The sequence below is a fragment of the Puma concolor genome, chromosome C2, assembly GCF_028749965.1.
Source record: "Puma concolor isolate L17-30 chromosome C2, mPumCon1.1.hap2, whole genome shotgun sequence".
In the NCBI taxonomy this organism is placed as follows: domain Eukaryota; kingdom Metazoa; phylum Chordata; class Mammalia; order Carnivora; family Felidae; genus Puma; species Puma concolor.
In genome coordinates, this window is record NC_141675.1 from 1,111,344 (window position 1) to 1,125,588 (window position 14,245).

The 14,245-nt window shown below is 40.8% G+C and overlaps 1 protein-coding gene across 7 annotated transcripts in view; it reads left to right on the forward strand.

Annotated features, from left to right (window-relative positions):
* The window catches only part of ANO10 (anoctamin 10), a 289,033-nt gene that overhangs the window by 81,051 nt on the left and 193,737 nt on the right, over positions 1-14,245 (forward strand). For all 7 annotated transcript variants that reach the window (XR_015255910.1, XM_086720283.1, XM_025913868.2 and 4 more), the window contains exons 5-8: positions 8,228-8,347; positions 9,435-10,004; positions 11,614-11,669; positions 13,198-13,272. Coding sequence is in view for 6 of the 7 variants with exons in the window: in XM_086720283.1 (XP_086576409.1) it covers positions 8,228-8,347; positions 9,435-10,004; positions 11,614-11,669; positions 13,198-13,272 (821 nt within the window). In the remaining variant the exon portion in view is untranslated. The remainder of the gene's footprint in view (positions 1-8,227; positions 8,348-9,434; positions 10,005-11,613; positions 11,670-13,197; positions 13,273-14,245) is intronic.

Here is a 14,245-nt window from a genome sequence, read left to right on the forward strand (position 1 = left end):
TTCCATCAATGACTCAAAGTTTTCAAGAGTATAGGTCTTTAACCTCATTAGTTAAATTAATCCTATTTATTTTATTCTTTCTGATGCAGTTTTAAATGGAATTGTTTTCTTAATTTCTATAATATTTTACTATTTTACTATTAGTAATAGTATTTTACTATTTTACTATTAGTATAATATTTTACTATAATATTTTACTATTTTACTATAATATTTTACTATTTTACTATTTTACTATTTTATAATATTTTACTATTTTATTTTACTATATTTTTTACTATAATATTTTACTATTTTACTATAATATTTTACTATTTTACTATAATATTTTACTATTTTACTATAATATTTTACTATTAGTATATAGAAACATGTAGATTTCTGTGTATTAATTATACATTATTCAACTTTACTGAATTCATTTAATCTAATTTTTGTGGATTCTTTAGGTTTTTCTATATATAATATGTTATCTATAATATTTTACTATTTTTTACTATTAGTATATAGTAATTTTTTTACTTAATACTATTTTACTATTTTACTATATAATATTTTACTATTTTTTACTATAATATTTTACTATTAGTATATAGAAACATGTAGATTTCTGTGTATTAATTATACATTATTCAACTTTACTGAATTCATTTAATCTAATTTTTGTGGATTCTTTAGGTTTTTCTATATATAATATGTTATCTATAATATTTTACTATTTTTTACTATTAGTATATAGTAATTTTTTTACTTAATACTATTTTACTATATAATATTTTACTATTTTTTACTATAATATTTTACTATTAGTATATAGAAACATGTAGATTTCTGTGTATTATACATTATTCAACTTTACTGAATTCATTTAATCTAATTTTTGTGGATTCTTTACGTTTTTCTATATATAATATGTTATCTGCAAATAGTGACAGTTTTCCTTCCTCCTTATCAATTTGAATGCCTTTTATTCCTTTTTGCTCTCTGATTATTGCAGCAAGAACTTCCAGTACTATATTGAATAAAAGTGGTGAAGGGTGGGCATCCTTTTCTTATTCCTAATCTTGAGTGTGATATTCTCTGTGTTTTTTTGTCATATGTGGCTTTTATTACATTGAGGTATGTTCTCACTGTACACATTTGGTTGAGAGTTTTTACCATAAATGGATGTAAAATTTTGTCAATTACTTTTTCTGCATCTATTGAGATAATCATTTGATTTTTATCCTTCATTTTGTGAATGTGTGAATTTTGTGTGAATTGATTTGAGGACATTGAACCATCCTTGCATCCCTGAAATAAATTCCATTTGATTATGGTGTGTGATCCTTTTAATGTATTATTGAATTTGTTTTTCATTTTGTTAAGGACTTTTGCATCCTGGCCTGATACTGGCCTGCGATACTGGCTTGTGATTTTCTTTTTTTGTTGTATATTTGTCTGGTTTTGGTATCAGGGTAATTCTGGTCTCATAGAATTAATTTGGAAATGTTCCTTTCTCTTTAACTTTTTGGAATAGTTTGAGATGGATTGATACTAACTTTTCTTTAGCTTTTTTTAGTGTCTATTTATTTTTCAGAAAGAGGGTGGGGGAGGGGCAGAGAGCAAGGAAGACAGAATCCCAAGTAGGCTTCAGGCTCTGAGCTATCAGCACAGAGCCAGATGCGGGGTTTGAACTCATTAACCACGAGATCATGACCTGAGCCAAAGTCGGATGTTTAAATGACTGAGCCACTCAGGTGCCCTGATACCAACTTTTCCTTAAATGTTTGGTAGGATTTACCTGTGAAACTGGTTCTGGACTTTTGTTTGTTGGAAGTTTTTTGATTACTGATTCAGTTTCATTACTAGTAATCAGTCTGTTTAGATTTCCTCTTTCTTCCTATTTGTCTTCTGTGAAGATTGGATGTTTCCAGGAGTTTATCAATTTCTTCTAGCATGTAACTCTTGGTAGTAGTTTCTTAAAATCCTTTGTAATTTATATGGTTACTCTTTTCTTCTTTTCTTTCTTTCCTTTTTTCTTTCTTTTCTTTTCTTTCTTTCTTTCTTTCTTTCTTTCTTTCTTTCTTTCTTTCTTTCTTTCTTTCTTTCTTTCTTTCTTTCTCCCCCCTCCTCCTCCTCTTCCTTCTCCTCCTCCTCCTTCTTCTTCTCCTCCTTCTTCTTTGATGAATCTGGTTTATCAATTTTATTCATCTTTTTAAGGAACCAGCTACTAGTTTCATTGATCTTTACTATTGTTTTATAAGTCTTCATTTTATTTATTTCCACTTTGATCTTTATTATTTCCTTCCTTCCATTAACTTTGGGCTTTGTTCTTCCAGTTTATTTAGGTGTAAGGTTAGAGTGTTTATTTGAGATTTTTTTGGTTTCTTGAGGTAGACCTCTACTGCTATAAACTTCACTCTTACAACTGCCTTTGCTGAGTCTCATTGATTTTGGAATGTAGTGCTTCCATTTTTATTTGTCTCAAGGTATTTTTTTTATTTCCTCATTGATTTCATTGGTTGCTTATTGTAGTTGATTTATGGTTTTATACCATTGTGTTCAGAAAAGATGTTTCATAAGATTTCAACCTTCAATTCATTGAAACTTGTTTTTGCTCTACTATGTGATTTATCTTGTTAAATGTTCCATGTGAATGTCAAAAGAATGTGTATTCTGCTGGTTTGGGATGGAAATTTTTGTATGTATCTGTTAAGTCCATCTGGTTTAATGTGTCATTAAACCATCTGTGTGTGTGTGTGTGTGTGTGTTTGGTTTTGTTTTTTATTGATTTTCTCCCTGTATGATCTATTTGTTGATGTAAGTGGGGCATTAAAGTCCCCTATTCTTATTGTATTATTGTCAGTTTTTACCTTTTAGTCTGTTCGTATTTGCTTTATATATTTAAGTGCTTTCATGTAGGGTGCATTGATATTTACAATTGTTATATCCTCTTGTTGGATTGAGTTTTTCAATTATTATGTAATTCTTTGTCTATTACAGCCTTTTGTTTACAGTCTATTTTGTCTAATAGAAATATTGCTACCCTGGCTTTCTTTTCATTTTTATTTTCATGGAATACCTTTTTTCATCACTTCACATTTAGTCTGTATGTGTCTTTAGGTCTGAAGCGAGTCTCTTTTAGACAGCATATAGATGGGTCTTGTTTATTTACCTGTTCAGTCACCCTTTATCTTTTGAATAAAATAACACTTGGAACACTTAGCCCATTTGTGTTTAAGTTACTGATTTGTACTTATTGCCATTTTGTTAATTGTTTTTGGTTGTTTTTTTGTTCTTCTGTGTTCCTTCTTTTCCTCCTTTCCCTTGTGATTTGATGACTTTCTTTAGTGTTGTGTTTGAATGCCTTATTTTTTGAGTATCTATTAAAGGTTTTTGTTTGTGATTACTATGAGGTTTACATATAATACTCTATGTGTATAGCAGTCTGTATTAAGTTGATGGTTGCTTAAGTTTGAACGCTTTCTAAAAGCACTACATTTTTACTCTCCCTCTCCCTGTTTTATGTTTTTGACATCATGTTTTGCATCTTTTTATCTTGTGTATCTCTTAACTGTCATAGATATCATTCACTTTACTACTTTTGTCTTTTAACCGTCATACTCTCTCTCTTTGTAACTTAATCTCCCACGGCTGGCATATGCTTGCTGTTACAGTTAGATTTTTTTCTTTCAAAATTTTCTTCTAGTTAGGGCCTTTTCTACTTAAATCCCTTTAACATTTCCTGTAAAGCTGGTTTAGTGGTGAACTCTTTTGTCTGGGAAACTCTTTTATCTCTATCTACTTCAGTCCTGAATGATAACCTTGCTGGGGAGTGTTTCTCTTTGTGGGTTTTTTCCCTTCAGCGCTTTGAATATGTTGTGCCACTCCCTTCTGACCTCCAAATTTGGTGAAAAATCAACTGATCGTATTTCGGGTGTTCCCATGTACGTAACTAGTTGCTTATCTCCTGTTGCTTTTCATATTTTCTCTTTAATTTTTGAGTTTTAATTATTTTGTGTCTTGGTATGGACCTCTTTGGGTTCATCTTGTTTGGGGCTCCTTCCTTTTTGGACATGGATATATTTTCTTGTTGAGGTTAGGGACGTTTTCAGTTGTAACTACTTCAGATAAGATTTCTGCCCCTTTCTCTTCCTCTTTTCTTTCTGGGACCTCTGTAATGCAATTGTTATTACCCTTGATCTCTTAAGGTCCTGAAGGTCTCTTAAACCGTCTTCAGTTTTTGAAATTCTTTTTTCTTTTTGCCATTCAGCTAGGGTCATTTCCATTACCCTGTTTTCCAGATCACTGATCCAATTTTCTGCATCTTCTAATCTGCTGTTGATTCTCTCTCGTGTATTTTTCAACTCAGTTATTATATTCTTTGTCTCTGGTTCCCTTTTTATCTTTTTTTTTTTTTTTAATCTTTTGAAGTTCTTCCTGTGTTCATCCATTCTTCACCTGAGTTTAATGAGCATCTTCGTGACCATTACTTTGAACTCTTTATCGGGTAGATGGTTTATCTCTTTTTCACCGAGTTTTCTGAGGTTTTGTCATATTCCTCGGTCTTCCCATCTTGCCTCTCTATGTTTGCTTGTGTGTATTAGGTAGATCAGCCATGTCTGTTCTTGAGCGAGAGGCCTTCTGTAGAAGGTGTACTGTGGGGCCCAAAAGTGCATTCTCCCGCTGGTCACCAGAATCCGGAGCTCCAGTGGTGTCCTTTGTGTGTTTCCTTCTGTTCTGGCTGAGCTGCAACTGTTGTGGGCCCATGGTGGGTGGGAGCCCCTTTAGGGGAATGACAATGAAGGTGGAGGTGACCTGGTGAGTGTGATAAGGTGGGAGCCACTTTGGGGGCTGCCTGCCAGGGAGGGGAGGGTTAAGTGGGGCAGGTCTGCAGGGGAATATGAGGGTGGGGCTAACAGTGCTAGCAAGGTAGAGGAGGATCGGAACTGTTTCTTGGGGCGCCTGGATGGCTTAGTGGGTTAAGCATCTGATTCTTGATTTCGGTTCGGGTCACGATCTCACTGTTGGTGGGTTCACACTCCGAATCGGGCTCTGCATTGACAGTGCAGAGCCTGCTTGGGATTTTCTGTCTCCCTTTCTCTCTGCCCCTCCTGGGCTTATGCTTTCTCTCTCTCTCAAAAATAAATCAATAAACTTAAAAAAAATAAAAGAACTGTTTCTCACCAGTACTAAGCACCTGCCACTGCTTCCATTCGTGGAGGAAATTCCTGCAGTTTCCTGCACCTCTGGCACATGCCCTAAAGTTAGTCAGTAAATCTCCTTCACGTATGGCCCAGATGCTTTTCAAACTGTTGCCTCTGCGCTGGGTCTTGGAGTGAGTAGGTGCGTGAGTCTTTTACGAGTGGAGTCTCGGTTTCTTATCGCCCTCTGGCTCTTGTGGGATTAAACCCTGCTGATTTTCAAAGCCAGACATTTGGGGGGCCCATCTTCCCAGTGCGGGTCCCCAGTGCAAGTTTGCCCCATGGAGGGCTTGAACCCCTCACTCCTCAGGGAGGACCCCCCTACGTGTGATATCCCTCCCGCTTGTGGGGTGCCATGCTGGGGTGTGGGTCCTGATCACACCATTTCTCTGCCCCTCCCATGCTCCTTGACGTGACCCTCTGTGGCTATAGAGGGTCTGTTCTGCTAGTCTTCCGGCCATTCTCAGAGAGTTGTTGTGTATGTAGTTGTAGCCTCGGAGTGTCTGGACGAGGTGAGCTCAGCATCCTCCGGTCTGCTGTCTTGATCCTCGCAGAAGCAGTAGTTTCTTTCTTTAAATAGGCCTGCACAGCATCATATTTTCCTTTGAAGGTAAGGGTCATTTTAATTACATTCTTAGCTGACAAGAGAAAGTTAAAGGATTAAAAGAAAAGCCTCTATTTTTAGAAGCTGAAATTGGAACCATGCTTTTGGCATTGATGGCGAAGAGGAGCCTGGTAATTTAGGACATGAGGCTTTATATTCTCTCTGGGTCCTTCAGTTCACGGTCCTATTTTTAGAAGTAGCTGGTTTTTATGCCTGCCTCAAGAGTCATCTGTAGTGGAATGCAGTCAGTTTTTTAAAAAGAACTTAGAAATAGTAAAATAGTTTAGATGTTGTCAGTTCACAGTTGAATAACTTGATATAGCAATTGGAAAGTATGATACTGGAAGAAAGAATAAGGTACAGCTGTGCATCCTCAAATAAGAGAGAAGAATCAGAACCGTTGTGGGTGACTGACTTCCATGTGAGCTGAAGAAAAATCCTCTGAAACACTTCAGAATAAAAAAATTAAGAAATGGGTTTGATGGCACCTGTGGCTAATATAAATTAAACCATGTACCTTTCCCCCCTTATTAATGTGTCTGTGCATGTTTTGAGTGTATACCTTTCTTAGTCATTAAGGATTTCATCACAACCCTAGCTTTTTAAGACTTTTTTGGATAACTCATGTCTGAGTTATAATAGTAACAATCATCTATCAAGAATTTTTCTTCAAGACCCAGACTTTTCCCAATTTTGGCATCACATCTCTCCTATTTAGCATTCTTTGCTCGTTTCTTTTTTTTTTTTTTAATTTTTTTTGATGTTTTATTTATTTTTAAAACAGAGAGAGACAGAGCATGAGTGGGGATGGGGCAGGGAGAGAGGGAGACACAGACTCTGAAGCAGGCTCCAGGCTCTGAGCTGTCACAACAGAGCCCGACGCGGGGCTCGAACTCACGAACTGTGAGATCATGACCTGGGCTGAAGTCGGACGCTCAACCGACTGAGCCACCCGGGCGCCCCTCTTTGCTCATTTCTAAGAAATTAGCTTTGCTTTTAAATTACTCTGAAGATTTTATGATAGGACATCTGTCTTGAGAATACTCTCTCTCTTTGTTATATGTAGTATTTCAACATGAAACACAACATGTTCCCACCCCCCCTGCTGCAGACATTGTTTTGCCCTCCTCTTTGAGGGACCTGTTGCCTAATAAGCCTGTCACTTGGCTTTGGTGAGGAGGTAGATGGGAGATAAGGGAGACAGCCCTTGTGAGAGGTGAGCTGGTAAACCTCGGAGAACTCCAAGCTTATCAGTAGATGCAAACCGCAAAGCATGTTCTCTTTATGCAAACTCCGACTTAGCACCAGCTATATTCTTTGTTAGAGATTGTACCGGCAGCTTGTGAGCGAAGTACTCTATCTCCCCACATATGGCACAAGGCGTTGCCTCAGAGTTCCCCCTGCCTGCTGAGCACACTTCCTGTTAAGACCTGAACGCCCACCCACCCGGTGAATCACTCTAAGTATATGGATGAGAGAATGCCCTGCTTTCGTTTATTATCACCAGGGGATATTGTCTTTGGTTCAATTCACTTGCCTCTTTCCACTATGTGTGCAAGTGGATAAAATCATACCAGATGACTGGCTGCTGAAAGTATGATTTTATTTGATTTTGACATTTGCTGTTTGTAAACATAAGCCCTTGTTATCAGATTAGAAAGGATGAAAATGATCCTGCAGATACTCAGTATCAACAAGAATGAAAGGAACTGAACATTGTCTGACCTTCACTTTGGTGGGAGGGACAGATTGGTAAAGTCTTTCTAGGGGCGGTTTTATAGTAGATGTTTAAATTTAAAATACGTGTGCTCTTGGACCCAACGGTTCTACTTCTAAATGTATATGAGAAAATAGTGGGCAGGTGGGAAAAGATACACGTATAACAACTTTAACTTTTATAATAGCAAAGGGAAAAGGAAGGGAAACAAGTATTTTTCAACAGAGGATTAAATTATAGCACTTCATACAAGGGAATATTATGATACCGTTAAAAAGGACATTTCACGTTTGCAGGTATTGGCACTGAAAACCATTTATCATACACTGCTGGATGAGAAAAGGTTACAGAACACTGTTGTAGCATGATCCGGCTTTTGTTTTTATAATGTGCATTTATGGGTGTATGTTTTAAAGTCTGATATTGCACGAAATTGCTATTTACGCTCGTTATTTTTTGTGGGAGGAAGAGAATAACTGGTGTCTCTCAGTTCTAATTTGTACATTTCTGTATGGTTTTACGTTTTACATAAACTTGTATTGCTTCCATAGTCAAAATAGCCAAGATATTTACATGGTGAAGAACAAAGGAATATCTGCCTTCAGAGTAGTATAGCACTGCGTCCTTCCTGGGCTGTCTTCACAGCATTTGAAAAAGTATATCATGCCATGAGCAATCTCAGATCCGTTTTATGTAGCTTGGCACCATTTGCCTTCACAGTGAGAAGATTGCTCACCTCTGGCATCGTGATTCAGGTGTTCCCGCTGCATGATAATGAAGCCTTGAAGAAACTGGAGGACGCCTGGTACACTCGCTTTACCCTCAAGTGTCAGCCCATAGGTACGTGTGGAGGGAGGTCATGTGATTTGGCGCCTGGGGCCATGAGCACCCTTTCCCCTGCCCCCTCCATTGTTGGGCTATCCTTTAACCCGACTCAGATTAGAGGGGGCCCTGTCATACTGACTCTTTTAACGTGTTCCGGCCTTAGTTAGGAGAACAAGGTTAGGGCAAAAGAGCTTATCCCAGTGTTCTCCGACCCACCTCCATCGACCGATCTGACACGTTACCTTAAAAAAAAACAAAAAACGTTTTAACGGCATGGAATTAACCAAGACGTAATAGCCCCGTTACTGCACCACCCCAGCCCCTGCATCCCACCCTGGGCCCAGCGCTGGATGCTTTCGCCAGCCCGGCACTCACTCGAGTAGATACAGCCGGCAAAGGATGATCGTGTTTGCGACCGCTTTTGAGTTAGCTTGTGTGGCGTTCACAGAATATTAACAGTGATGTTGCTTGTCCCTTCTTTTGCCCAGTGCTTATCTGAAGGTAATAGATACGTCAGTTCCCATGGCTGTTCTAGAAGTTAATGTGTAGAATATTGTTCTGCGCTTTTGAATAACTTTTTTGCAGTGTGCTGAAAAATTTGCCATGATACATTGATGAAAATTTACAGTTTTGGATAGTGGGAGCAGACACTGTGGATGGGAAGGCTTCTTTGAAAAGAACATCTACAACTGTGATATTGAAGTGGGAGTAAGGTGGGGAGCATAAATTTAAACCCCCAAATGAAAATGGTTCATTGGCTACGGCTGGATTGAAACTAGGACCTTGGGGATTTGGGACAAGCCCCGAGGTGGGTTTTCCTTTGGGAAGAAGGCATCCATCAGCTGGGGAAGCGAAGGGAAGACAGTCCCAGGGTGCCTGGAGAGCAGCCATCGCAGCTGTGGCCTGGGCTCTGAGCTGGGGAAGGCGTCAGGCTTGCCGTCCAGACAAGCGCGGTCTTTGTGGTGCACGGAAGACGGGTTGACCATCACGCACTGATTGGGAGACGAGGGTATGAAATGATCCCCACGTACCTAAAAAAACAAACGGTGAAAGCCGTTGGTAGTCTGTACTTAAGTTTTTTTTTTTCTCCTTTTTATTGTAGACCATATTCGTGGCTACTTCGGGGAAACAATTGCTCTTTACTTTGGATTTTTGGAATATTTCACTGTTGCCTTAATCCCCATGGCGGTCATTGGGTTACCTTACTACTTATTTGTATGGGAAGACTATGACAAGTACGTGATCTTCGCCTCCTTCAACCTCATCTGGTCCACAGTGATCCTGGAAGTGTGGAAGCGTGGCTGTGCCAATATGACCTACAGGTGGGGGACACTTGTCATGAAGAGACAGTTTGAGGAGCCCCGGCCAGGATTCCATGGGGTCCTGGGCATCAATCCCGTCACCGGCAGGAAGGAACCTCTGTACCCCAGCTACAAGAGGCAGTTGCGCATTTACCTGGTCTCTCTGCCGTTTGTGTGCCTCTGCCTCTATTTCTCTCTGTATGTCATGATGATTTACTTTGACCTGGAGGCCTGGGCCTTGAGTCTGCACGAGAATAGTGGATCCGAGTGGACCAGTGTCCTGTTGTATGTGCCCAGCATCATCTATGCCATTGTGATTGAGATCATGAACCGCCTCTATCGATACGCTGCTGAGTTCCTAACTTCGTGGGGTAAGACTTGATGCTTGCACCTATGCCTTGTCTGCCTATCAGAAACGTTGCTTGGCTCATAGGATTCCTATCACTGCTGCCTGGCAAAGCAGGGAGGTATGGCTCTGGGTGCACTCTCGAGACTGGGGGAGGGGTTCGTCAGTTTTGTGGGCTCTGTGTCCCTCAGCTCCTGGTTATCGTGGCACTCACTTGGTGCTAGTTACTGCACTCCAGGTGCCCGGCTGGCTCTTCGTCCATGGTGTCTCATTTTCACCTCCTCAGGACGCCATGAAATGGAAGTTTGTTTATCTTCAGGGATAAAGACACAGAGAGTTAGCAAGATTCAGACAGATTGTAGAGCCAGGCTAACCCAGACTCTGTGTCCAAAACCTGTGATCCCAATGCCATAATTTGGTATTTTCCGTTGAGGAAAAAGTAGATTGAATTACCTTCAGATACTTTGGCCAAATGAACAACGTTCATAGGACCGAGGGTGGCCATTGGCCTGCGTGTAGCGGGTACCCTTGTATGTATCTGTGGTAGAAGGAAGTGGGCATGGTTTGAAAATGCTCTGGATAGGCCATTTGCTCTGGAGTTATTCACTCAAACAAGTAAATATGCAGTGCGATTTCCTATGAAGAAGTCTATGCCTTAATTTCATGGACCATAAAGATGTTTTAAATTATTTTTGTCAGTCTTTTAGCAACTATCATCCATGGAGTCCTTTCCGTGTGCTGTTACTGGACTAAGGTTTTGTATTATTTATTGTCCCGACAGTGACCCTGGGAGAAGCGGGTATCCGCCTTGTTTTTGTAGCGAGGAGGCTGAGTATCGGGAGGCTCAGTGACTTGCCAAGGACAGACAGTGGCTGAATAGCTGAGTTGGGGTTCCAGTACAGGCGAGCCTCACACCGCCTCTCTGCAGGGTGACACTTCTCTTCAGGAGCGTCTTTGCCCTGCCGTCTGGGGGCCAGGACTGTGTCTCCTTTCCGTAGCTCAGGAGGGAATTTTGAGTTGCTCTTTAAGTGAATCCTTGTAAGGCATGTGGACAGACACTTTATCACCCTCTTCAGAGGTTGCGGTCAGTTTCACTGTGGCCACTTGTTCAGGGTCTTTTTCTGGGTGGCTGTCTGTGGGATCGTTTGCCAACACCTCCCACGATTCTTTGTTGCAGTAATACTTTAAGAAGAATTCCAGGGGCACCTGGGTGGCTCAGTGGGTTAAGCACCCGACTCTTGATGTTGGCTCAGGCCATGATCTTACAGTTTGTGGGTTCAAGCCCCGTGTCAGGCTCCGCGCTCGTGGTGTAGAGCCTGCTTGGGATTCTTTCTCTCTCCACCCCTCCCCCACTCTCTCGTTTCTCTCTCAAAAATAAATAAATAAACATTTAAAAAAAAATTTCAGAACACAGTGCTCTTGTGGTACTGTGGAAAATGTGTCCTAATCTTCGTTTCTCCCTGTGCGATGTTCTTGAGGATAAGCGGCAGCCGTGATTGACAGTCTGGCACGTTTACTCACCGAGGCTCCGTTGCCTGATGTCTCTGCCTCAGCACATCTGCCTTTACCCCACGACAGCCCACCATACCGCTTTCTTATCTGAGAGAAATTTCCTCTCCTGTTTCCTTTTGTAGAGAATCACAGATTGGAATCTGCCTACCAGAATCATCTAATTCTGAAAGTTTTAGTGGTGAGTAGAGTTTTTATGTACAAATCCATTTGAATTATGAAGCTTATGTATACTGGTTAATACTTAGAAATATAAATATGAAAACTGGTTTCTAATTTAAGATATCAGATGGTTAATATATTTTGTACAGGTAGGCAGGATTACGTGTGCTTACATATATGTTCATTGCTCTTACTACAAATGTGCACGTGGTGTAAGACTTCAAGTATAGAAATTAGTAGGGTAGCCAATTTCTAGTTATTTAAAAAACTATTTAAGCACATCACAGACATGTTTCTTTTTCCTTTTGGTGACTTCTTTGCTTCACTATTTAACAATTCTCTCAGTTGCCCACAGTCTGTTTAGTGATGGACCATTAACTTTTTTTTCCTTTTTTTTTTTTTTTTTACTTTTTGAAAGAAATTTCTAAAGTCTAATAGGTTCCCAGCATGTTTTGGTGGGTGGGAGGGAGGAAATGGAGAGAAAGCGTAGCGTAACCTGCTTGCTGTTTGTGTAAAAGCTCACACATTTTGCCCTTTTCCCACTATTATTATGAAAAAGAAGTACCAGCTTGGTAGCACTTGATTTATCAGGAGCTTACCGCAGCCATTGGTAGCATGACTGAGGATCGAGAAAGCCGTAGAAAGAGTCCTCTGACCTCTCGACTGGACCACAGTCCGTGTATCTTACTCCCAAGAAAGGGTTCCGGAGAAAAGAGTTTCTGTTCCAGCCAAGAAATCATTGTCAGAAGCTTGTTATCTGGTTGTTCAGGCCTCAAGAGATCACAAAGCCCTGACAGGAAGGTGCTTAGGTTTATGGGAGTAGGTCTGATTATAGAGGCAAATGTGGCAAGTAAAATACAGCATTTTTTATAAATAGGTAATGCAAAACGAACAGTTTTAGCAGTTTGGACTTTAGAAAAGGGGCAAGCAGCCATGCATCTCTAAAAAGTCTTTGAAGGCCTCATTCTAGCACTGAGAGATGCTTGATGTGCAGAATGCTGGTGCCGTCTGGCTGGCCTGGCGTCTCTCCGTGGGGCCCGGTGGGCCAGGCCTTGCCGGGAAGGAAGCACATCCTTCGGCAACTCAGTGTTAGCGAGGAGTCCGGGTGGACCCCGTTGCCAGGTCCGCAGGGCTCCTCAAGTGAACGGGGGGTGGGGGGGTGGGCAGAGGTGAGGTGGGCAGGGAGCGAGCCCGCCCAGGCCATCCGGCTTGCCAGTGGGGGCTGGGAAAGGCTGGGCCTCGCTCTTCCTCTTCTGTTAGAATGTAGCAGAAATGTGCGGGTGCTCCGCTGTTCCGCTGTTCCGCTGTTCCCTCGGGCCGTGGGTCCCAAACCAGTCCAAGCTGTTGGCAGCTGTCAGAGGTCTCCTCTGCTCGCCTCTTGCGGTATTTCCAGGGTTTCTGGATGTGCTTAGTGAGGAGGAGCAGGAGAAACAAGTCTGCCATCTGGTGAGGGCTGGAAGTCCCTCGTTACATTGTTAATGCTGTACTTACAACTGTAATAAAGTACCGTAAAGCAGTGTGAAATGTTGCCGTCTTTTTCTTGGCAGTTCAACTTTCTGAATTGCTTTGCCTCCCTCTTCTACATCGCCTTTGTCTTGAGGGATATGAAGCTGTTGCGTCAGGTGAGTGTGAAAAGCAGGAAGTCTCAGTCTTGTAGGTTTCAGAGGTCCTTTCCTGTATTCAGATAACAATATTATTGTTATGGATAAAATCTGACATTTTGTATATTTCTAAGCCAATTCTAAGTGAAAAACCATTAGCAATTGCACTGTATATCGTACTCAACTGAAAACAAATTCGTTGAAGCTAACCAACTTGTAAAATTAATCATGCGGTACAGGAAAAACACATATATAGTTCATCTCAAAGCCTGTAAAAGCAATTCTAATGGAAAGTATTCCTTAATTGAAGTTTGTGTGTGTGTGTGTGTGTGTGTGTGTGTGTGTGTGTGTGTGTGTGTGTCAGAGTGAGAGGTGATTGATACAACCTTAAATAGGTCTTTCCCATTTCATTTTTAAATGGATATGTTGTTAACTTTTATAATTTTTTTTTTTATTTTAGAGAGAGAGAGAGAGCACGAGTTGGGGAGAGGGGCAGAGGGAGAGAAAGAATTGTAAGTGGGCATGGAGTTAGGCATGGGCTCGATCCATGACCCTGGGATCATGACCTGAGCCCAAATCAAGAGTCAGATGCTTAACTGACTGAGCCACCCAGGTGCCCCAAGAGTCTCTTTTTTTAAACAGGAGATGAAGGACAAGGAGATGGGGGAGGACTTTTAGAATAATGCACTTATAATCCTAGCAAAGGTAGTATGTGATGGAAACACTCCTATCCATCTGGGGTAAGTGGAAATTGACACAGCACTTCTAGAAGCCGCTAGCGCAGCTTTGCCAAGAACCACAGTCCATCCTCAGTAAGCCACCAGAGACAGGGCGAAGATTCGTGTACACAGGTATCCGAAGAGCAGCATGTGTAATAGTGAAGGTTGGGAACGATACAGTCAACAGCAGTACGTGGGCTGCTTGTATTTTACGTGTGATTGGAAAGAAATATCCTAAGATGTTAGCAGAGGTTCCATCATGGTTGTGGAATTAT